Source organism: Metarhizium robertsii, assembly GCF_000187425.2.
Source record: "Metarhizium robertsii ARSEF 23 chromosome Unknown MAA_Scf_5, whole genome shotgun sequence".
NCBI classification, from domain to species: domain Eukaryota; kingdom Fungi; phylum Ascomycota; class Sordariomycetes; order Hypocreales; family Clavicipitaceae; genus Metarhizium; species Metarhizium robertsii.
In genome coordinates this window covers 864547-888568 of record NW_011942193.1, presented here as the reverse complement: position 1 = coordinate 888568, position 24022 = coordinate 864547, and the positions used below count along the sequence as shown (strand labels likewise).

Sequence of the window (24022 nt, the reverse complement as noted above, 5' to 3'; positions counted from 1 at the left end):
GAATAGGTGAAGATGCATCTATGCACTTAACCGACCGGAGTGGTACTCTAGAGATGAGAGAGAGCTGCGTGGGCCGACATGGGGCTTTGCAGATGTCCATTTAGATGACAGTTGACTATGACATCCGAAGCCTTGCAACTGCATACAGCTCAACCTGTCCACCAAAACAGCGGCGAAAACACGCCGCTCATTTGGGTTGTAATGTGTTTGCGACATGACCAACTACGAGGCACATAGCTGGTGGAAGGTCAAGCTATTTGCCATGGAGTTTTTAAGTTTGGCAACACAGCTACTCGGTATATACATAGATACTATCTCTCTCTGACTTGGTGTCATTGATTCCATTGGACCGTCCGTGCTGAAGAGGCATTGACCATGATGGCCCTTCCGAGTACTCCGTACACAAGAGATGATGAGAACGCATCACAGCTGATTCCGACTTGCATGCGATTCATTAAGCAAAGACCACGGCCAAGAGGCCTGACCTCGGGCGAATAGACCAGCCGATGACCCCTCAATCATGGTCCAGCCGGCTCCGACGTTGAACGACTATCGATTCCAAAGCAGAAGACACTCGCACCCGTAGACACGGGCCTTTGCCAGCCATCTACATCCGGTTTACGGCTGGCGGGCGGAACTAGAAGGCGCATGCATGTACTGCATGTGCGTGCAAAGCAGGGTGGGTGGCATTTTGCAAGCAAACAAGCTGCGTGACTTTCCTCTTTCGACGTGATACCCTGGTCTGCAGAGCATAAGGGCTGGCGAACATGCCAATCCTGGGCGGGCCTCGAAAATGGGCCCCCCTCATTGGTTTCTCTAAGCGCAGACTCTCTCACTTTCTTTTTTAAACCGTGGAATGACGGCCCAATTAGTGTGTGGTTCAAAAATAGAAACAGAAATAGAACCGGCTGTCAACTTGGCCAACATGTCGTCCTTGGCTGTGCGAATGGCGACCATGATATAAGCCTTTGGCCGTCCTTCAACTGCCCATTAATTTGCCCTTTTTTTCTTTCTTTCCTGGTGTAGACGACGAGAAGTTCCAAGTGTTGCCAAAAAGGCCTTTTCTTTCATTTAACCCTCTTTTCTCTTTTGCCCCTGGTCGGGTCCTCTCTGCCCTCACTCAATACAAACATAATAAGACGAGACTCTAATATTATCTTCTCCTGCCCTCAAGCGCCATCTCCAGTCAAGAGCAAGCCGGACTTGCTTGACACCAGTCATTCATTGCACGGACAAGGAGAATCACTTGGTCCCAAAAACAGAAAAACACGGCAAAGCCTGTGTGCACACAGTTGTCTGATACGACAAGTCGACCGCAACGTCTCGACCACTCAGGAACTGATAACAGCCTCCAGCAACGCGACACATAATTAGCTAATTTCGAGACCAGTCTTGGTCAGCCACCCAGGAGCAGGGAAATCAGGCGGAAAGCTCGCTCCACGGTCGATTATCGGATCGACGCCGGGGACCTGTTGACTTGGAGGGAAAAACCAACCCTGGACTACGAACGGAACGGACTGGTTGTCCATCCAGCCTCTGGATTCGCAGTTAGAGCTACGGTGCAGTAATCCCGCCCGCACTGTGCCAAAGCACCCCTCCCGCAGGGTAGCTTCTCCGCTCTCACTCACGGCACCCCCCTCCGAACACACGCCCCGTATCAATTGATCCCTGCAAGCTTCTCTTGCTGCTCTTTGGTTGCCCTGTTCGGTAGCTCTCTCACACAGCATCGAGCACGTCCAGTACCATACAAATGCCTTCCTCGCCCCCCGACTATCGCAACTGCTCCAAGGGAGCATCCGACGCAGTTGCAAAAATGACAGTTGCGCAGAGTACAAAAGTAAAACCGGCTTCAAAAGCGAACAATGGAAACACAAAATCAAAGTCAAAGACGCAGATGCACCGCAGGTCAAGAACAGGTAATGCCGAGTCCGACTTACACGCACCTTCCTCACTTTACCCACTTCTTCACTTACACGAGACCAACAACAAAAGAGGGAGTCGCAACGGCCGCTTCTTGCCCTTTCTTTGGTTGTCTGCCGTTTTTCTCCATCTTTGTTTTGCCCGTGAATTTTCTATGCACCGCGCAACCTCATTTCGTGCTCAATTGAACGCTTTGAAGCTAACAGTCTTTTCTTCTTTTCTTCCCCAACAGGCTGCTATACCTGCAGATTAAGACGAAAGAAGTGTGATGAAGGCACACCGACGTGCACTGCCTGCAAACACCTTGGGCTACTATGCGAATACAAGCGACCCATCTGGTGGAGCAACAATGATGCTCGAAGACAGCAAAAGGATGACATCAAGGGCATCATCAAGCGCAAGAAGTTGGCAGAAAAGACTTCCAGCTCAGTTCACACCTCTGTCAGCCCGCCTCCGGGCTTGTCGCATTCGGTGCCTACATCGGCCACATTCTCGGACCCCATGGATCGCACAAGGTCTGCTTCCATCGACTCCCATTACTCTGGTGGTTTCAACTTCAACAGCCCGCCCAATGGATCCGAGTTTACCGCATACAACGCCCAACTACACCCCGACTACGTCTTCAATGGCTACTCTCCATATGAAGTTGATGTCAAGACGGAGCGACAAATGTTTGTCAATGATGTTCCCACGCTCAGGGAGTCCCATGTGGCCACATTCAGCACTTACCAGACTCCCCCTCCTCCTGGAACCATTCTACCGTCTGGCCAATTCGAGAACGGATGGACCGAGCACATTCGACAAGAGCGACGGGAGTCGATGGCCGAGGAGGCACTCAATGTTAACTTCTTTGACTTTGCGCACGGCTCACAAAACGGATCAAAGCAATTCAGAATTGAGCTGGAGGAAAGCGATCAGCTTCTATTGGACCACTTCATCCAATATGTTTTGCCCATCATCTTCCCTATCCTGGAGTCAAACCAGCACGGGTCGGTCGGCTCCGACTTGATTCTCCCTGCCCTGCAGTCCAATGGTGTCTTTCTTAACTGCTGCCTTAGTATTGCCGCCCAGCACCTCAAGACCCACGCCAACCTGCCTGCCGAGGACATTGATGAGGATATCATGAAGCACCGTTATGCCACCATCTTTTCGCTTTGCGAGTCGCTGAAGCGTGACGAGAACCACCAGCAGATCCTAGAAGCTACTCTGGGCCTCATCTTTTTCCAGTGCATTGTTGGCCGCTTTGATGATGGCCTTTTGGATATCGCCTGGCACCAGCACTTCCAGGCTGCCATCAGCCTTGTCCAGAAGCTCGACCTTCCCCGGCTCGTGTCCGACCCTGCTGGCCAGGTTGGACCGACTCCCTTCAACATGACACTGACGGCCTGGATTGACATTCTCGGCGCCACCATGCAGGGGACCTCGCCTACCTTTGCTCACACATACCGGGAAAAGCACCTGTCTCCTGTCAACTCCCAGCTCGGGCTCCGCGAGCTCATGGGCTGCGAGGACCGGGTCATGTACCTCATCTCTGAGATTGCCTGCCTCGACTCCCTCAAAAAGGACGGCATGGACGACTACACTCTCTGCCAACACGTGTCCGCTTTGGGAGAGCAGCTCACTCTCACCGAAGTCGGCGATACCGGCCCCAAGATGCCCTTTAATGCCAGTGGCATCTTGTCACCCAAGCAGCTCTGCAAGAACATTACCTCGGCTTTCCGAATTGCTGCTCGAATCTATCTCTGCAGCTTAATTCCTGGCTTCAGCCCAAGCCAACCTTCTCCTCGAGCTTTAATTGAGAAATTGACGACCACACTTCAGTTCATCCCCTCTGGACCACAGGGATACGATCGCAGCCTTGTCTGGGTCTACCTCATTGCGGGGTCCGTAAGCTTGCCTGGAAGCAACTTCCGATCTTTCTTCGAAGAGCGCGTCGCTCTGCTTGGTCATGACGCCATGTGCGGCGCTTTCGGCCGTATGGTGACGGTCGTCAGAGAAGTATGGAGACGAACTGAGTGCTTGACCCAGGTTGCGACTCCTGGATCATGCTCGTCTGAGATTATGCAGCCGTACGTCAACTGGCGTGACATCATGCAAGAAAAGGGCTGGGACTTCTTGTTGATTTAAAATGCCTTGTCTAGATGTCCGCAGCTGCATGGCATGGCGTGAATTCAGCCTCCTTTCAAAGTAGCCGGTCTTCTTGGAAAAGGGTCGTCAAAACGCTTTTTGTTCAGACAAGACTGGAAGCAGAATTTCACTTCTGTCCGCTAGCCGCTTGTCTTCTTCTCATTTCCTTTTTGTTGCGCCTGCCTTTGACGTCTGTGTGGACCAAAAGGCAGGATTCCTTTGACTGGAACTTGTTTCTTCACTTGCATGTCTGCTGGCTACTGCATCGATTGCCTCAGACACCTTTGTTCTCTTGTCCAATCATGACTATTTTTTCTGTTCATTTTCTGTTCATCGTTCTTGGCTTCGCAGCCACCTTGATTTTTACAATATACCCTACTGGCATGGGACTTTACATAGAGGACGCCGCGAGGCTTACCGGGGTCACACCATTTTTTTTTACAGAGAGAAGCAACAGAGAAGCCTTCTTCAACATTTTCAACACTTGGAACAACTCGTGGATGACGGGGTTAGGGGGAGAGACGGGACTTGATGAATTGACGATTGGTTATGATCTGGGATTATGGAGGCACGCATGATGCTTTTGTTTGATTTCCCTTTGCAGTTTTTTTTCTAGCCGTTGTTGGGTTTTGAGGACATTTACATTCTTGGTTCCAGAGGGAAACAATTCTGGCAGGCATCACTCGTTAGTCCCCCGCGTACAGGGCTGGCTTGGAATTTGGGGGTTATCATTGGGACAGGGCAAGGCAGCACATGCAGCCCGTTGAGGGCTGCTGAAAGAGGAGGAGGACAATACCATCCCGTACATAGCAAATGAATACAAATACCCATACCAATAACCAACAAGTTCGTGTCTTTTTGAAACAGTGAATCGGAGATGGTCTTTGCACAGACGGAACCGGCAATCAACTTGGTCTGACCGACGTAATCCATCGACCGTTACATGAACATCCTCACTGTCCATTACTGCCATGTTGTGCGTTCCTGGCTTCCATTGACGGGTAAAAAAGCCCAAGCGGAAAGTCTATTTAGTGGGTGGCGATGCGCGTGGCTTCACGTTGTACAGGGAAGAGGATAAGGGCTATCTTTAGATTTCTCCGAATTCAACGCCATGATGTGAGATGAAGATGCCGTGCGCCCGACGCCTTGTTCCTACTATCTTCATTCATCTCCCCGCTCATCGGGTCGTGAATTGTGCGGAATACCCCGAGCGTGCGCGAGGCATGTACAGGCTACGGGAGCAGGCAGCTGCGGTATTGCAGCAGAATCAAGGTTTACTTTGCCCGCCACAGAACGGGCAAAGCATTTTGTGCTGTGAAGATGAAACCTTTTGGCTGGCTTTTACAATGTACGGAGTACCGGCGAGCACACCCCCGCCAAAACAATGGGGCTTTTCAACACGGAATCAAGTCTCGTCTTCACAAAACGGCTACTCCCGCAGCACGTCAATCAATCATCGTGTACTCGACGAAGAAGCGTAACCCGGCGGTTTGTGTATGGCTCTTTGTCATCTGTCTCTTTTACTCGCACAGAAAGAGAAGGACAAGAAAGCAGAAAGCACAGGTGTTTTTTTTTTTTTTCGTTAACAAGAGGCCCAGGCGACGGGCTTGTGGCGTGGCGTAGGCGGAATTCATGGCCGAACGGTTTAGCTTTCGACCATGTAACACGGCTGTCTGGGAAGTGCTACTGTGCTTTGTACGCCGAACGGCTTCGCTGCAACGCAGCTTGCCCGACCCGCGCAGCTTTTTGCTTGGCCCAGACGTCGGGGGAAATGGCGGTGCTGGGAACATGTTAATCCCAACAAAAAGGCGATACGTCGCGTCCCACGGCACCCTGGGGAACCAATTGCTGGAAGGGCTTGCAAGACAGTGTCGACGAACTGTGGCAGCTGGCCTGCAGAGGGTGTGAGCGTAGACACGTCCTCGGCAGACAGGACAGAGGACAGAAGCTATGGCCGCTGGTTCAAGCGGAATCCAGTACAAATGCTCCTAGCTGAGGTCGAACAGGGCGAGAGGGACGCAATTGCTGGGCAGGACGAAGGGGGGAAAGGCCTCGTAGCGGGCGGTGCGGCGCAACCAAGGACTGATGGCTGCTTGAGATGCATGATGGAGGTTTGCACATTGATGGGACAATGCCGCGGGGACGGGACCTGGGGGTGGCGGGTGACGCGGAGCGTGGTGGTATTTCTGCAGACCCAAATGACGATGGCCATGGGCAGAAATCAAGGCGATGCGGGTTGGCGTCGAGGCCATCTCGGCAGGTGAGTGGCTTCGCGATGCTGCATGTCTGGCAAGCTAAGGCTGATGGTGTCTGGTCTCATGATGCCTGGCTTTGTCAGGAGACATGCAAAAGCAGCATTTGGGGACAGGGAAGATTGGAGCCAGCTGAGGGCCAGCGTGCTGACTTGCTACCAAACTTTGCAACACTGGGCAATCCGAGGCGCAGTACTCCGTACGGACAATTGCATGGGCTGCTCTGGAGGCGCGATTCTGACGTTGTAAAGATAACAGTGGCAGTCTGGCTGACTCTATACTGGGCAGCCTTCATCCCGTCATGCAGATGACATGTTGCTGGTTCTTGTATCAAGTGGCATTGACCATCATAACATTGCGTTCCATTCATGATGACGAGGTGTACAGCCGCACTCAATGCTCACTCAGTAGCACATGGCAAGGATCAAAGAGTACGACGGTAAAAGCGAGCAGAGAAGCAGATATCTCCGCCTCATCTAGGATAGTGAAGCTGCTCTACGGAGTAATACTTGTCTTTTTTTACAACAATGCCATCTGGAAGTGGTAGCTTGATGAAAATGCACCGTTACTCGCGGCGCTGGCGTGGGGGCCGGACAAGGATGATGCACCATTGACATGTGTTTGTGGGCTGCTGTATGGCGGGATGCATCGTTGGGGCGGCATCTTGGGCATTGTCTGCTATTTCCGAGCAGCAGGTTCGGCATGCAATGGAAGGCTGGGCCTCCATCATGTAGAAACCGGCCTTGAAATGAGGCGCTGTGCCGCGCTTCTTGGTTGAAATGCGAATGAGTTGGCAAATATTTGTGGCGGGGGAAAGACATGGGGTCTGTGGCGTGTTGAGCGTCTTGAGGCGAGGTGATATGGATGTAACCGCACCGTGGTTGCACCACCTACTAAGCAGGTACTACTCCGTACATGCATGCAATGTCTGGTATACCTGGTTATAGTTGGGTAGTGTTATTGTCGTCTTGCGGTGACAGACTCCGTACCCAAGTCATGGAGATATTGACATCACTTGACAGCTCGACCATGTTTGAAAGCGGGGGACAAAACGTTGAGCATCTGCTATTGCGTGTCAGTGCGGAGTACCTAGGTATGTATTTGTTGGAAGGCAAACACACTCTGCCGTGGGCTATGGTACTCTTGAGTATTCTAGTCCATCCATGCAAAACGAGAGTTGCAAGCTGACAGGAGGACAAAAGTGGATGAGCGTGGCTAGCCTGAGGATAGGTGGTGGCATAAATTGTCCCTGGCCGTCGTATTGTAGGGTCCCAAATATATCTCCGAGCCGTCAATACTATTGTTTTGTAGAGGCGATGGCTTGCATGTACGGCAATGCGGATTGAATGAGGCAGCACAGCATGGGCAGCAGGTAAAAAACTTGGCAGGTCAGCATGAATTGATGGCGGAGCACTTGAGATCTAGCAGACTCATGTGCAAGTACGGAGTACCGGTGCCGTTTGTTGGGCGTGACTGCCGACAGCAGCCAGCAGCTAGCAGGTACCAAGGCAACAAGGCAAGAATACAATGGCAGATGGCAGAAATGGCAGGAGCACTGACCCGCAGTTGCTGTGTTTGTGGTATCGGCAAGCGCCAGCAAATGATGCCCCGCCTTCCCGCCTTCCCGCCATCGCCCGTAACCGCCTGCACCAACACTCATTCATCTCTGGCCAATCAATTCACACGCTTGGCAGCGACTCGGCTGTCCTGAGGCACCATCGTGTCGCAAGCGAAATCTGCCGACGCTCAGTGTCCAGTCGATATTCTCGACCAGGTCGATTTTTTTCTGCCTTTTCCCCAGCGCCCCGTCAGACGACCCGGAACCTTTTCTTCCCAACCTGTAAATTGGCTCTTGGCTGCCCTTCATGCCGTGTCTCCCTGTTCGGCGTCTCTTCAGTGACACACTTGCCGCGCAATCGGTGGCCGAGTGGTTTTAACGCCTGCGAGACTGAACACTAGCCAAGAATCAAAGGAGGCCAGGAGGCCACGACGGAACTGGCGGAAACATAATGCGCAGCTGTGAACGATTCGATTGCAGTGGGCGAGCCCGTGACGGCCGGGTGTGGGCAAGATTCAAGAGCTTCGACGTGGTAGTGACGGCGGCGGCAAAAATAAGGAATGGACAGTAGCAGCAGCTGGAGTGAACGCATGACTCCTTGGGCCTTTCTTCTTGGTCTCACGATTTTTGAACTCTTGCCTTCTTCGTTCGCCATGCATGTGTCCTGCAGTGGTCCCGCTGTCCTTTGACTGACCAGTTTCTAGTGAATGGCCTTTCGTCTGCCCACCCACCTTGTCTGTACCACTGCTGAACAAGCAGGACTCTTGATGCAGCATTTCATGAACTGAACATCATTGAGATATCGTAGCACCATTGTTAACGGCTCTTTCCTCTGTCTTTTTATTATTCAACTTTTGTGCTATACAACAACGCTTTTCCCCCCCTCAGCGACATCATTATCACCACCAGCATATCCGCAACTTTCACCTCGTCATCAAACCAACGTATTTGCCCGCTGTCTGCAACGAATAATCGCCTTTTCGGCTATATTCAGAAAGAAAAATTACTTTTCAAATATACAATGGCCAGATTGCCTCCTCATCTTCGGCTCCTGCTTCTCGCAGGCGTCGTGTCTTCAAAACCAACCCCGGCACTATTCGCTCGCGATACTTGCGCAGCAAGCGGCAGAGCATCTTGTACGTCGCAGGGTCTCTCGGAAGGGTTGTGTTGCCCTACAAGCAGTAACTGCGTCCCTCTGGCAGGGAATACCACAGTCATTTGCTGTCCGAGTGATAGCTCGTGTACCAAGATCCAACCCATCACCTGCGACATATCCGAACAAGACCCGACATTACATCCAGACGCTCCTATAAAAACCACGGCGCACGGCGCCAAATTACCGACATGTGGTAGCAATTTCTGCTGCCCTTTCGGGTATACCTGCTCGGCGGATAGCTCGTCGTGCACCAAGGACTCGGACCAGTCCAAAGCGCCTCCAGGCATGACTCCAACATTGACGCCTATGGCCAAGCCAGAAGCTACATCACCTTCGACTTCAACAGCGCAAGCAGCCGCGGCCACCTCAACAAGTGCGAGCCAAGAAGACAATTCATCTTCTCTCGGGGCCGAGAAGATATCCATCATTGGAGGGGCGGTTGGCGGTGGTCTCGCGCTTATTCTCCTGGTAGGAATAATATTCCTCTGCGTACGAAGCCGTTCGAGAAAATCTCCCAAGTCCCCGCCATTTAGAGAGATTTCTCCACCCATATTAAATAACCAAGCCGGCCGTGTAGACTTTATTCGAAAGGAAGAACACACTCCACCACCACCAAAGGGACCCTCTTTCATGGACCGCTGCTCTCGGTTTCTAGGCCTACCAGAGCGCCAGACGCAGAACGCACACTCGGGTATACCTAATCGATTTTACTCGCCTAACCCTTCTCTTCAGTCATCGCGCCTGTCACGATCATCCTTGACATCCGAGGATGATCGCAACGCACGAACGGGACATGTCGGCGCACGTCTGCCACCCATTCGGCAAATGAGAGGCACACACACGCAGTCGCGCAGAATCTCGACACTAGACGCTTATGATGAGCCAAGCCGGGAGAGCATCAATGTGTTTGCCGACCCCGACACGGTGAGCAACGACGGCCACCGTAATCACCGTGGCACAACATTCAGCGACCTGATGGACCAAGCAGACATGAGCGGTGTTCATCGCAACGGGGGGTACGTGCCTGGAAGCCAGAGACTACGAGTTCCCGGAGCGACACCAAACTTGTGATGAATACGTCTGCCGGCCTTGAAAGGTTGAGAGTTTGTGGCACCTTCACAACAAGACGAAGACGGAAGCATGCAAGTGGCCAGTGATGCCGGCTTTGACATTTGACAAGGGGCTGTGCGATAAAGGGCAATACATAATGTACATGAACAGGTGAAGAAAATTACGAGCCATTTGCATCGAAATTTCGTTTGTCTTTGGACTGGAGTTGGGGATCTCGTGTTGGGCAGTCAGTCTTTTTTCTTTTCTAATTCTTTGATACTCCCGATAGTAATAGACGTTGTTGGTTGCACACATGTGCAGGATGTAGACACGGATTCTTTGTTGGGCACTCCGTCCTTGGTGATGAAAGCAGTCTTTTTTTTTTCCCCGGCGCAAAGGCCTCTTTCGTGCCGGCATGGCTAGGCGAGTTGTCTGTGGTTTTCCATGAAAGGCCATTGTTTGAAAGTCGACAATGGCGTGCAGCTTGCATGAGACCCCTTTTGATTGTGAAACCCCTTGAGCCCAGGTTCAGTCCTGCAGGGAGGGAAATGTCTGCTTGCGAACCGAGTATTGACGCACCCTTCGCGGTGTTCACTGTTGCCACTTCAACAGCGCATCGATGGCACGCAGACTCATCCATGAAGCAAACTTCACCATTTGTAGTCAATAGTCAATAGTACGCGGCGCCGTCTTCGAGCTTGTTCAAAAACGCCAAGACGTGGCAGCCTCAGATCCTCAGGTAATCATGGCCCGCGCGGCCCAGCACAATGCGCTGGCACCTTGGTCTTGCTCAGCACCAGCTCGCTCAGGCCCATCGGCCGGGTCAGCAGCACCGGGCAGACACCAAGGTCGGGGTCCTCCAGCGCAGCCTGGTATCCTGGTATCCGGCATGCGCCATCGGACGCGCGCGCCGGCAGACGACACCCCGCCTCGCGCGGCGTCGCTGACCAGAGCGCGCATCTTGGCTCGCCCTCGCCATGGTCAGTCGCGGCCGCGACGAGATTCAAGGCGCTCGTGTCGGATGCGCACGTTCGAGAAACGTCAAGTCGTGCCCCGACCCCTTTTCTGTTGCGCGCGGCAACGTGGTACGTCGGGTTGCCCGCCGGCGGAGAGGCCGGGCGTCGACAAGGCCGCTCGCCATCTGCACCCTTCTGGTCGCAGGCGACGCTGTTGCCGGGCGAGCCGGACCCGTGGACCCGACATGTCGACGGCGACGGGCCCGTAGGTCGCGGTGGTGCGGACCCGACATTTGGCGGCCGTTGGGGCAGACGCCGTGGCGCACCTCGCGCCGTTGGGTTGCGCCCGCCCGTCGAGGCGCATCGTGTGTCCGCGGTAGGCATTCTGACCAGAGTCAAGTCAAGTCCCATAGCAAGCGACCTGCCCTTGCCACAGGTGTACACAAGCACGCTGCAAGATGGCGCGGGCCTAGAAGATGATAGCTGCGTTCAGCCAAGCTGCTGACATCAGATTCGAAGCCTTTCGGTCGGGTCGATTAAGCCGCTACAATAGACATGAGCCGTCGAATTCGAAGCTTCCCGATCCAGTTGCGGCTTGAAAGCACATGTGCAGCCCCTAGAGTTAGATTGTCCGTGGCCGCATCTGTATTCCATGTTCCTGGTAGCAAGTTGCACATGTATGTGACCGCCGACTCTTTGCATCATGACCAGCTACACACCAGCATCTACATCACCATGCAAAAATTACCCAACGGCGCAGGGTACTAATGCTTTCTAGCATTGATTGTAAAACGACAGGCTATGATACTACAACAACGTAGACGCTATGCAATGGATATTCAAAAACCGCTTCCTGCAATTCCATCCCCGAGCCGTGTATAACGAGTGGTGCCACACCACGAGCTTTGTTCCAAAATCAAATCCTATTTCAAACATGTTGGCAAACCCCCCAGGCCCAGTTGCTCATACAAATGAAAAGTTAGCCTGATATGACAGGGGAAAAAAAAAAACAGGCAAAACTCGCTCAAAAACCATGTCTTCGCCATGCACATCGTCACATAAGGACGCATTTGCTCTCCTTCGGCTTTGATGGAGTGGGTATGTCAACCCATCCGGCACTGTCCGGGAGGGATTCTTTCTTCTTCTTCTTCGGCATCCACCCCTTCTTCTTGGCGTCCTTCATATTCTTTGCTGCGCTTCTTTCCGCACGGCTGCGGCGTCTGTTGACGCTGTTAGGCGTCCTACGCGACGAGTTTGACGGGGTTCTCATCCACATGGGCAAGGCGTTAGCTGTTGAGCGCATATGAGGAGGCAATGAGGCCGCAGCAGGCTGGTTATTGTAAATATTCTCCAGCTGTTGCGCAGTCCCCCCCGTTCTCGGGAAGTTGGCAGGTCGTGGCCGTCGTGGAATGGGAGCAAGTATAGGCGTTTCTGCGTGTGCAGAAGACCCTCGCCGCTCAGGCGGGTCGTGCGATCCGGAAACTCCGGTTGGTGTACTGATGATGAGAGGTCGATCAAACTCTGCAACATGAAACCTTTCCTCTTCCGCAGAAATGGGCGGGGGCTGGTTCTGCGACGGTGAGCCCCTTGGCTCAATCATACTGCGGCCATTGCCCATCCAGAGCTGCGGATTCAAAATATTGCCCGACAGTCGGCGAGGATTGCCCTGACTTATTCTCTTGTTCAGGCTCGCAATCTGAGAAGAACTCGGCGCGGGCGGAAGAGAGCCCGCTGCAAAATCGTTTGAAGTAGCGTTCAAAGGCGGAGCAGTGTAGGGATGCCCTGAAAACTGCTGTGATGGGCCCATGTTTGACTGTGTTCCTGGCTGAAGTTGCTTAGGCCACGTTCGGGCATTAGACAGACGCCTGACAGCTGGCTCTGCTTCTGGGGCAGGAACAACATTCGACGCAGATGAAGGGATATGCAGTTCCAATATTGGCGCTCCGGGCCGAGCTCCAGGCCCAGTGCTAGAGCCAGGACTCAAGGGAGCAGCCACTGATGTCGCTGCGGGAAACTCAGTCCATTGCTGGGATGGGGCCGTATCAAAAGAGGCTACAGCTGAGCTATTTCCACGAGACGTAGGTGACGGCATCTGATCCTGAGGCGCCGCGGGCTCGCTAGGGTGCGCAGACGATATGCGTGGAGAAGCTGGCGGCGACACGTCGTAGAGGTCGTCTGCTTGAACTGATAGCATAGAAGGTGAAGATCTCGGGCGAGGTACATCCAAGACCTGCAATCTGTCGATATTCGTAGCCTCGCTTGGGTTATGCTGATGATGAGTCCGCCTGTACGGAGTCCCATCCCTAGTTGCATTCGGCGGATGCTCCAGGGCTAACGTTAAAGAGCTATTGAGAGTCTCGCTGGTCGAACTACCTGCGGAATGTGGAAATTTCTTCGCTTCTGATAAGTCGTCTGTAGCCGACATTGGCGCCACCGGAGGTCTGCGCATAAAGACAGGCATATCACCAGGGTCTTCTTTTTGATAAGGAGGCGGAGGAGGCACCCAGTTGTCGGCATCACTCTCGTGAGGATGTTCGGTACGGCCGTCTGCCCGACGGTACTCGATGGGACGGCCGTCCGCCGTGCGAGGATTCAGTCGCCGATTCACAGCCGCGGCCGTAGCTGCCCGACGAAGGGTTGTACCGGACCGAGGGCTAGCGTGCGCATAGGGTGCATCAAGAGCCTCTTGCTCCTCCATGGATGCAAATTCTTCCTCAGCCTGAGAAGTCGGTGCTGCGGTTCGGCGGTTGATTGGATGTTGTCCAACCGTCCTTGGAGCCAACGGGTCGTCATCGTCATTGTCGTCTGCCTTGTTGCCAGGTTGCATTAGACAGGGAAGGGGCTCTCGTCCGGCGGCTGTGGTTGCTGCTCGGAGAAGAGCAGCACTGCCTCCTCGCCTCTGGGCAACGGTTCTTCGTCGGACTATGGCCACCTCTGTTTCTAAATCACGTCGTTGCTCGGCCAGTGGCTCGGCACCGTCTGTTCCCACTTCAATCGTAATTTCTACAGTCTCCCCGTTCACGAGGCCGTAATCAAAGTCCAGCAAAACAATACGTCCACCATCAACAAAGTCGATGTCCTCCTCATCCGTCACCAGTCTTGGACCCATGACTCCTGTGGCAGTAGCCACAAGCCGTTCGTGGGAGGAATGCTCTCCAAAGTTTCCAACCCACTTGACACTGCCAACACCACTTAATTCGGTAACCTTGAATCCAGCTACTAGATTGTTCCGCAGCTTGTCGCAGAGAGCTTGCCACTGAGGCACCCGTTCGGCTTCAGCACCATCTTGGCCGCGTGTCGAGGTGCGACGGGACAAGCTACTTTGGGTACTATTATGCCTGCCTAGTCCTGGAGAGTTCGAATTCGACGTAATATCACGAGTTGCTGGTGGTGCCTCCGGTATAGCGTCCAAATCTTGGGGGATGCCATAAATCCAAACCTCGTTGCCCTGGAACCCTGCCGAAACCAGCTCTCCCTGGGACGTGGTGGCGGGCAGAGTACATGGCAATAGCTTTGTCTGCAACTTGGCATTTGGAATCGGGCCAGTGAAATAAGTTGTCCCATTTCGGAGATCGTCGAGGCGTACGGCACGAAAGGTTTCGAAGCTGCGATCATAGGTGAATGTCCACTCGGGCTCTCCATGTTCGTCATCGGGCAACCATATGGCATGACTGCAGTCACGACTCGTATTCGGAAAAAGGATCGAGGTAGTCCACATGGCACCCAAATTTTCCTCCAACAGCTGACTACCAGGGTCATAGTACGGTGCTGTCAGAACAACAGTGCACGGCGGAGACGAGTTTACAGTGGTGCCCAGAAGCTGGGTCCCGTCGAGTGAAAAGGCCAAGGCATCAACCGCGTCACACTTGACGGCTCTCTTTTCTGTCGCCAGAGTGGACGATTTCAACGAAGACACTTCAATACCTCCATCATATGCAGCAGCAAGGACGGCACCGCAAGCGGATATTGCAATTGTCTGTGGTTTGTTGTCCAAAATCAGGGAGTGCTCTCGATGTGGTGGCGACTGGGTCAAATCATAAATATCGACCTGCATCTCACTCGACAGCACAGCAAGGGTATGTGCATCATCAGTAATGCAGGCCGAAGCTGGTCGTCGTTGAATCTTGAACTCCCGTTTAACGTTGACTGTTGGGCTGCAGACATCGATGACGTAAATTCTCGACGAGTTGTATGCCAGAAGGTGCTGGCCTCTGGGTGAAGAGGCAAACTGCATTCCCTCTCCACCAGGACATGATGAAGAGCTGATTGAATTGGACACCAACTTTATCAAGGTCCGTTTGGGGCGCATATAAGATTCGAATAGATTTCGTTTGACCTCGCGTGCAAAAAGGCGGCGAAGCGCGGGCAGATTATCATCTACGGCGATGGGAACCGGGGAATGTGAGGTTGCATAGGACGGGCATTGTGCCAATTGATGTGTGTAAAGGTGAGGGCGTTGAGATGTTGCTCTCCACTTGCTGTTGAGGAGAATCAGAGATGCGAAATCGTTTGGTTCCGCGGCGAGGAGTATTCTTGTGGTACGTCAATATCTCCAGGAACAACAGCAGATGAGGCGGCGAGCCAGGGAGGAAGGCATAGCTTACTGCTCGATAATCTCGTCGGGAAGTCGATGGAAGGCATCGGAGTCGGTTGCGATCTGGATGGGTGTCTTTTCGATGCTAGAACGCCGCTCTTCTGTCACGACGAGGTCGTCCATGGTGAGGTCAGATGCTTCCTCAGGGCCGGCGGTAGGCGGGTGATTGCGGCAATCATGCGGGCACAGAAGGAATTATGAGGTTGCGAAGCTGCAGAAGGTTGACATTGTGTTCCAAGAGGGTTTTGACAGGGCGTCGCGCGGATGCTTGTTGGAGAGGGAGTCCGGAAAATGGCAAGACGAAGGTATGAAGCGAAGGGGCATTGCCGTGTGCGGAGGTCAAGGTAGCGTCAGTGCGGAACAAGGTGGCCCAAACGGGTCAACTGGTGGCAGAAGATTGAAGGCAATTCCTGGCACCGAGGAGGTGATGAACAACAGGTGCCCAGGCGGTGGCGGCCCCGTGCATGTACAGGGAGGCCAGCTGGCCGAATTAGGCTACTGGGGCTGCTAACGGGACCCGCCAACCCGCTACGGCAGGGAGGGGACAGCGTGCCAGTCCATCCAGTCTACAATATGTCAAGTCGGCGGACGCTTGGAACAGAGCAATTCATTGGACCGATTTGATACAAATGTCCGGTTGATCTTGCCAAAACATCAACAACTGGTTCCTCACGACTGTGCGAGCAATGCCATCCCTTGGGCACCTTGGACGCCACTGGCAATGCGCCGTTGTTTCATCGAGCTAAACAGACGTCATGGACTGCATTGAACGCTCGCAACATACGTCGTCAGTCGCCCTTTGTGTCACCCCCCATTGCTGCCAGTTTGGTGCCATCTTCCCGCCGCTGCATTCGTCCATCTATGTGAGCGCCTGTCGTAGGACAGAGAAGTGCCACATGCTGGCATGTGTCACGACATTTCCAAGTGCTCGTGCAGTCACAGTGCAATGGTACATCATCAGTGGCAATTCCAAGGTCACTCTGCCGTCTTGACCATTTTCGTGTCAAGTCATGGCTGGGGCCGGTGGATGGTTGGGCGAATCAATTGATGCCCCGAAAAGGCAAAACAGCAGATTGAACAGCTCACAGCTCACAGCTCACCGTTCACCGTTCACCGTTCATTCACTCAATATCCCTTCCCCTCACGCCACCCGTACTTTCGTCTGTCGGCTTGGTGGTGGTGGCAAATTGCGATTGCAGGTATTGCGGTCGCACCGTCGCTCCCATGGCAGGCGTCTTTATTTAGAACTTGACATTTTCCAGAAGCCAAGATTGAATTTGATGGAGCTGATCCCGTCGACCCCGCCTGGCCAAACTCAATGTCCGGCTAATTCGAATGGCTTGCGTGAAGGGTGGGATATATTTGGCACACCAGGTTTTGAACACGCGGAAACGAGCACGACGGGAACATGCAACCACACAACCACTGCAACGCGTGCGGACACTGAGCAAGCTGATGTCCGGAGAATCGGGGTCCTGGGAGGCCGGTATTGTACATGTCAGCTGCCTGCTTATTGGTCCGTCTGCTTTGAGGGGACGAAGGAAGGGAAAATTGTCGACGACGAATTGACGATGGGCGTCACTTGCATGCGGTGTGATTGGATGGCGGCCGAACACTTTGCTCCCAGCTTGGTGCGGAGAACGGAGTAGACTTGCAGCATTCATCGGCATGGCGTTACAGAGATGCTCCCGCCTGTCCTGTCAATTGATCTTGCATTGACTCCGATCGTCTACTCCGGATAGGGAGTACACATCTCGCGCCATGCTTTCGGCGTCGGTGGAACACGGCATTGTTCCGCAAGCGACTGCCCCCGTCGATGATGCGCATCGCCGTGCCTTGCGAGCAATTACACACCGTGAATGAGGCGCTGAGCGTAGCTGGAGCTAGGGAAAAGAGCTGATGTCCGTCAGACAAGCTCGGCCATTGTCACTTGCTGCGCCGCTCTGGGTTACCGCATTCAGCGTGTGCAATAACTACTCAAGTACTTAAGTACCATGCCGTTTGGCGGCACTGAGCAACTACATATGTACACCGAGTATCAATTGATACCTACAGTAGATATGTAAAGTGCCTCGTGCGGCCAACAGGCCAAGCGGTACTCGTCGCCTACATTGACGTCCTTGGCGACGGCATAGAACAAAAGCCATCCCACGGAGGGCCTTGAACGGTACTGTATAGCGCAAGGCTATTGTAGCGTCACGCCCCGTCCCGGCAAGCAAGTCTTGTCAATAATGAATGTTGACAAATGGCCAGCTCTACTAGCAGGGTCACAGAATACCGGTTCAATGTTGTTACTTGGTCAAGTCCGTAGTCCTAACCAACTCAACTCCACGCCGTCTCCAACGTCCTCCAACAGCTTCTTCAAGTTTATCCAGCGCAGCATGACATGCACACACCCTCAACACGCAATTACCAGTCCTCGGATGTATTTCCATGGACTCCGTCCGTGTAGCTTCCGCACATGATCTTGGATAGCAGCGGCGGCAATCCCCGTTTCCTAAATACCAGGCAACTACTACTAAGCCAAGATGCCACCTAGACGAGAAAGACAACAAGCTCTCTCTGCATGACCGGTCCGATGGCACGCTAGGCACGCTAGGTTCACGACGTTTACGGAAATGCGCATAATCTGCTACTAGTAGTTCCATTATATATTTATTTATAGGCCATCTCAGCCAACAGGTGTCATAGCAGTCCACGCAGGCCGCGCCCCTATTTTGCTTTTGCTCAAACGCAACCTCGATCTTGAAACTCTCCTTTCCACGCTGCACAGACCCCATCCATCCTCGCATGTGAAGAATCCACCTTTTGCATCAGAGTGCTTCTTTTTTTTAAAAAAAATGCAACATATTCAACATCTGCCGCAACCTCGGGCTCACCGCCGCCCATGTCTGTCCGTGACACAAAACGGGTATTTGGTACAAGTGCTTGGTAAACAGGTACTAGGGGGACATAAAAACAAATAGCAACGAATGCTTGCCAAGGCGCAATGCAAGTTTCAAGATAGGCGTAAGCGCCGGATAATGATGCGCCTCCTGACATACAACGCCAGCGCGATGCCTACCCCGAAGAAGATGGGCATCAGGTGGGCGTGGCCCAACATGGTGATGAGCTGCGCATCGTACGAGTGCCACGACGAGCTGCCCAGGTGCTCGAAGAGGGGAGTCACGACTCGGCCGTTGAGGCTGTGAAGAGGGCCGGGGAGGATCTTGTAGTCCTTTCGGTTGGGCTGCAGCGTGTGCAGGACAGATGCGAAATGGCCGCCGGTGCTGAACATGACGGCGGCGTAGGGCAGCCCGAACCACCGCCTGTTAAAGGCCGGCAGGTTGTCGAGGATGGTGCCGACAAACGGATTATGCCTGCTCGCCATGAGGAAACTGATTGAGAAGCCTGTCGGGTGCGCCTCTGGCGCGACAAAGCCGAAGCGCCTGAGCGGTCCGAGGGCGCGTCTACATCGCACGTCCAGGTCGAGAATGGCGCCGCCGATTTCGTACAGAATCATGTATCGCAGGGCGTCAATCCGCTCAATCGCGTACGGGTAACTGTCCCACATGTCCTTCAACTCTGGGAACTTCTGCTCAATGAAGGCGACGGCGTCGTCATCTGTCCACAGTCGCGTCTCCCAGTCGGGGTGTAAATCGACACAGCTCTGCAGCGCCTCTTCCCACTGAGGTCGCCAGTCTTCCCTCCTGGTGCCCAGGGCGATATGGTGCAGCACGGCGGGCACGACATCCTGGTACGGCTCGCCCGCGGTACGTTGGCTGCGTGTGTAATTGGCAAAAGTAACGTCAAAGTTGTCGCGCTCGGCGGAAAGAATAAAGTCGGCCGCGTTGGCGCGCCAGTGCATGTTCAGCGATATGAGCGCCCATGTCTGGTAGATGACATCCTGAAAGAGTAGTACGGCAATAAAGAGGATTACGGGTATTACGTAGAAAATCGGCCGAGATCTGGATGTGGGTGGTCGAAGGGGGCTGTGTAGGGGCATTGCAGCGCCGTGGACGTCCCGCGTCTAATCCGACGTCGAGATGCGGCGACGTCTGTGAATGCCAGCTGATGACGCGAGGAGAACTTTTTTTGCCAGTCGTATGGGCCACAGGGTAATCAATGCGATATAATGAATTGAGCAAGGACCAAAGAGAAGTACAAAGAAACAAAAAGGAGACGCAAATATGTATGTATGAATGTATGAGTGAGAATGATGGAGGAAAAGAAGTTTAGGAGGTGCCTGCCAGACGAAGGGGGGAACAAAAGCTCTGGTTGATTTGCGCATAAAAGGGATCCTTGGCTTGGTCAGACGACGCTTGGCACTTTATTCTTTGGGAAGTAACAAAAGTGAATCCAAGATCCGCCGTCGCAGCACGTAGACGATGGTGCAGTTGGCAACACTCGACATAGCAGCCGGCCCAGGAAAAGGCAACTGGCAAGGACTGGCAACGAGTCTGGTCCCGTCACCTTTTTAATGCTGAGCCTAGGCAGGTACTTGGAAGTAAAGTTAAGTAGTCATCAGCAGCTCTCGGCATGTCATACATACAGACATGGACCAGTTGACCTTTTATCGATGACCTACTGCTACTGGCACATCCTTTCTCGTCGTCATCAAATCCCTGGGCTCCCTCCCCACGCAAAACCCATTCTGCCACGCGGTGGCCATGGCTCCTTAGCCCGTCCGTCGCAGAGCTAGCTGCTAACTTTGTGTGCAATCTGGTATATCGGAGCAACCAAACTCCATACGAAGTACTGCTACTAGTACTAGATGATACAGACCACGCGCATGTCTTGGCACCGGCTCGCATGACCGCGCAAAAGGCGCAAAAAGCGCAGACGAGGCGCAACTGTGAGGGAGGTTCTCCAAGTAGTCCGTACAAGGCCGCCTCGTTCTCTGCTCTGCTTTCCTTACATGTACGCCAGGAGTCCGGCATCTGCGCCTTAATTCCCCGTCGTCTCTTCTCTAGGTCCGTATCTGTATGTACATATGTACGTACATACACGCCTCGCCTGCCTTGGTCTGGCCCATCTGACCTGTCCGGAGCGAGCCACGTAATCATGGTTCTTGAGCCCCCTTTGACAAACACCATGGCACTTATCTTTTCGCTGCGTGACAATGCTGGATGCCAAGATATTGGCGCGTGTGGGAGAGACGTTTAATTTGCCCAAAAGTGTGGAATCAATGTGGGATACGTTTGAGAAGTCCAGGAACAAGCAACAGAACAGCAGCGAAAGCGGGTCGCCATCCCACCCATCAGTCATTATACAACTCCATGCCCGTCAGAGGGGGCTTGGAGGCCAGACAAGGCCAGACAAGGTATAAATACGGAGTACGTAGCTCGCCTATTGTCCTGGACTCGGCTAATACCTTCAACTAGCCACAACCTTAAAACCGTCGCGCTTCTGTCAACATCACCGTGCCAGGCTCCGCAGCCTATTGGGTAGCGTCAACATGTTTGGCTCCAATCTTTTTTAGCTATGGTTATAGCACGGAGTAGCTGCGCGGCTCTAGGTGGCTTTTCTCAACACAGACTAGTACTCGCCCAGAACAGAACGACCCGTAGTGCAGGCGCCACTTTATGAGTCGGCTCGTCATTGGTGGTGGCTTTTGCCGAATCCATACGAAGTACCTGTGTTGTGGTGGCTGGACATGTTGACGGCGCCGATTCTGCTCCGTTGCCCGATCCCTGTACTACTCCGTAGTTGTACTAACTCCGTACTCCGTGGCCATAACAGAAATCTCAATATGCTGCGTCCGTGTCCTTGTCCGTGTCCCTGATCAAACAAATTCTAATACTAGCAGCATGGTCGACTGATCTGCATAAGGGGGAGTAACCGCGCCCGAGATGGAATTCAAAACAAAGGGGCCATGATTGTTTGAGTTTGGTTTTTTTTTTTTTTAGAAATAAAGAAAGAAAAACTCTTACCGGCGAAATCATCTTCACAACCTTTTTTGCCCGTCTTCCAAAGCCGCCGCCCCGACACCTTCCCGGGTCGTACATGCGGATTCAACCTTTTGCCGAAATCCGCGGATTGACCAACATGTGGCGCCCAGGTTTGTCAACTTCTCCACCCGAGCCGTGTGTTTCGGGCTCAATCTGATAGGTACCAAGACTTGCCGTAATCTGATCTAAACCACCTCGTTCGCCTATTCGCCAGCGATTGTATGATTACGTTGCTTCCTCGAGCGGTTTTAGCAGAGAGGCGCTTGTTTAACCCCGTAATTACTGTTGCTCATTGCCGCGAATCGATCGTCCCTTCTGGTGGGTTGTTAAAGTCAAATGGCTCAAAATCAAATCCACTGCCGTCCTGGACCTGAAGCTGAGCACTCAGAAACTCATCGGTGATCAATGTGCCGAGTTCCTCGTCAAAACTAGTCAGCGGCCCCGTCGTGGCGTCAGCACCGCCAAGCTCAAGCCCATTCATCAAGTCCGGCGCATTGAGAGGTACGTCTGGAGGCAGAGTTGTCTCGCGGCACTGCCTTGCGACACTTACGCATCGCGAATCTCCTTGACACATGGCAGGCTGTTTTGTATTTCGTCCATGGCTTCCGTCAGCAGAGACAGCGACCGTTCGATCTCGGGGTCATCCCACGATGATTTCTGGAAGAACCGCTTCATCATGACAGCTCCCGTGGCCGTGGAAAGCGTTTGTGCAAAATCCAGTGGGAGGGATCTGTACCGATAATAGCGAGCGTAGCTTCGCATGAGGCGCAAGATAGCCTGCAGTGACTCGTAACATATTTCAACATCTTCACTTTCTGAGATCCCAGGCTTTTCAAACATATTTGACGGTGGGCGATGGAGGATGATCATGACGGTGTGAAATAACATGCTGTCAAGTCCGTCAGGCTGCTTGCCGAGAATCCTCTACGCGGAGGGAGGCGGCTTTAGACTTACTGAAGGTGAAGTACAGGCGATGGCACCTGTCCTACTGTCCATTGATTCCAGTGCAGCGTTCCTGGCAGGCTCGCAAGCCATTTTGTCAGCGAAACGTGAATCTTGCGCGACTTGGCCGCTGCAATGGCTGGGTCAACATCCCCTCGCCGGTTTTCAAAGAGATCCGCGATCATGACGTGAATGATCTTGCAGAGCTCTGCTTGGTATATAAAGGAACCAACCAGCGCCACGCCGTTCTCGTACTCTGGTACTGTGGCACCCCTGCAAATATACGTTTCCAACAAGTTTTGCCAGTCATGAGGATATTGTAGTCTGATGGTGTTTCGCACATCCGACTCGCTGGGGTATAGAGCTGGAGGTCGCCCGAAGTACAGGCTTAGCTGTTTGTCGGCTATAAAAATTCCCCAGTAGACCCTACGGAGGATCTCTCGATCGCGGAAGGAGCTCGTGGATGCATCCCAGTTACTCGGGTCGAGGTGCAACCCCATTTCGTGAGCCAGTCGAAAAGCCATGCCACAAAAGAGCCATCCTTTAGATGTCTGCCCTACAGCGATTTCTCGGTGCCCCAGAAGAATCAGGGCCTGGAGTGTAGTGAGGTCGGGCTTGTCCAGTGTTGCAAAGAGCAGTGCTTGCGCCTGGCCAGAAAACACGTCGGATAATTTGAAGAAGTCGTCGTACAGGAGGGCCGAGAGCGAGCACATGGAGTAGAGCAGCAAGTCGGAATAATATCTCCCAGAGCCCACGTCGTAGTCTCTCAGGAAGTATTCCCGGTAAACCACCATGTTATACTGATACTGCTCCGTGAAGAAGGCAGCCATCAAGGTTTGAGAAGTTTGGTCATGAGGCGCATATTGAAAGCAGCCACTGCCACTGGAACTTGACTCCTCGAGTGCAAGATCCGTTATTTCCAGCATCGAGTTGACTTGGCAATCAGCCTGCACCATTGTGCCATCGCTGTTGGCTGACGTACGAGGGATCGTCTGAGTCTCGTCCCTGGAGAAGTGAATTTGAAACGAACTGGTTCCGCCAAAGAACTGTGCCGCGTTACCATCTCGCGGCCGTCTCAATTGTCCAGCGCGCAGCCGAGCAACCGCAACGCCATGGTCTCCAGTCGGGTTTGGCTGAGGCTTTTTGTCAAGCGGTGCGCCGTCCTCGGGCGCCGAGCTCAGAGACAACTCTAAAAGAATCTCATCTCTTTCCGTGCTATCTGCAATGGCCAACTTGCGAATCACTTGCTCCAGTGCACTGATTTGCCCTTCTAGAGCCTGGACGTAGCTTTTAGACACTGGTCTGAATCACGGTAAGCAAAATGCACAACAGGGCGGTGACTCGTAAAATTATCCCACCTCTGCTTCTCGCCAGTTCCTTGCAGGACGCATTCTGTTCCTGCTTTGATACATCTTGAACAGGGGCGCTTGCGGTCACATTTGATCTGCACGCTTTCGTCAGCTTTCGGATCATATTCTGGGTGCCGTTCTGCCCACCTTGCGACGGCGACATCGCTCACACCTAACGCAGATGGTTA

The 24022-nt window shown here is 53.2% G+C and overlaps 6 protein-coding genes across 6 annotated transcripts; 2 read left to right on the top strand and 4 right to left on the bottom strand.

Moving 5' to 3' along the window:
- Window positions 1-1813: 1813 nt before the first annotated feature.
- Window positions 1814-4047, top strand: MAA_04374 (transcriptional regulatory protein pro-1; the record flags this gene model as incomplete). Its single annotated transcript, XM_007822372.1, has 2 exons — window positions 1814-1905; window positions 2169-4047. The coding sequence occupies 2 exons, from the start codon at window positions 1814-1816 to the stop codon at window positions 4045-4047; spliced, it is 1971 nt and encodes a 656-aa protein (XP_007820563.1).
- A 4831-nt stretch (window positions 4048-8878) lies between these two features.
- MAA_04375 (uncharacterized protein) lies at window positions 8879-10084 on the top strand (the record flags this gene model as incomplete). The annotated part of the gene is made up of 1 exon (XM_007822373.1): window positions 8879-10084. One exon carries the CDS (start codon window positions 8879-8881, stop codon window positions 10082-10084), a length of 1206 nt encoding a protein of 401 aa, XP_007820564.1.
- Window positions 10085-10806: 722 nt separating this feature from the next.
- Window positions 10807-11403, bottom strand: MAA_11205 (F-box domain-containing protein; the record flags this gene model as incomplete). Its single annotated transcript, XM_011413185.1, has 1 exon — window positions 10807-11403. The coding sequence occupies one exon, from the start codon at window positions 11401-11403 to the stop codon at window positions 10807-10809; it is 597 nt and encodes a 198-aa protein (XP_011411487.1).
- A 670-nt stretch (window positions 11404-12073) lies between these two features.
- On the bottom strand, window positions 12074-15736 carry MAA_04376 (F-box domain-containing protein; the record flags this gene model as incomplete). The annotated part of the gene is made up of 2 exons (XM_007822374.1): window positions 12074-15551; window positions 15624-15736. 2 exons carry the CDS (start codon window positions 15734-15736, stop codon window positions 12074-12076), a joined length of 3591 nt encoding a protein of 1196 aa, XP_007820565.1.
- Window positions 15737-18611: 2875 nt separating this feature from the next.
- On the bottom strand, window positions 18612-19598 carry MAA_04377 (glycosyltransferase family 32 protein; the record flags this gene model as incomplete). Its single annotated transcript, XM_007822375.1, has 1 exon — window positions 18612-19598. One exon carries the CDS (start codon window positions 19596-19598, stop codon window positions 18612-18614), a length of 987 nt encoding a protein of 328 aa, XP_007820566.1.
- A 2234-nt stretch (window positions 19599-21832) lies between these two features.
- On the bottom strand, window positions 21833-23997 carry MAA_11204 (Heat-labile enterotoxin, A chain; the record flags this gene model as incomplete). Its single annotated transcript, XM_011413184.1, has 4 exons — window positions 21833-21971; window positions 22094-22432; window positions 22498-23782; window positions 23844-23997. The coding sequence occupies 4 exons, from the start codon at window positions 23995-23997 to the stop codon at window positions 21833-21835; spliced, it is 1917 nt and encodes a 638-aa protein (XP_011411486.1).
- Window positions 23998-24022: the final 25 nt, after the last annotated feature.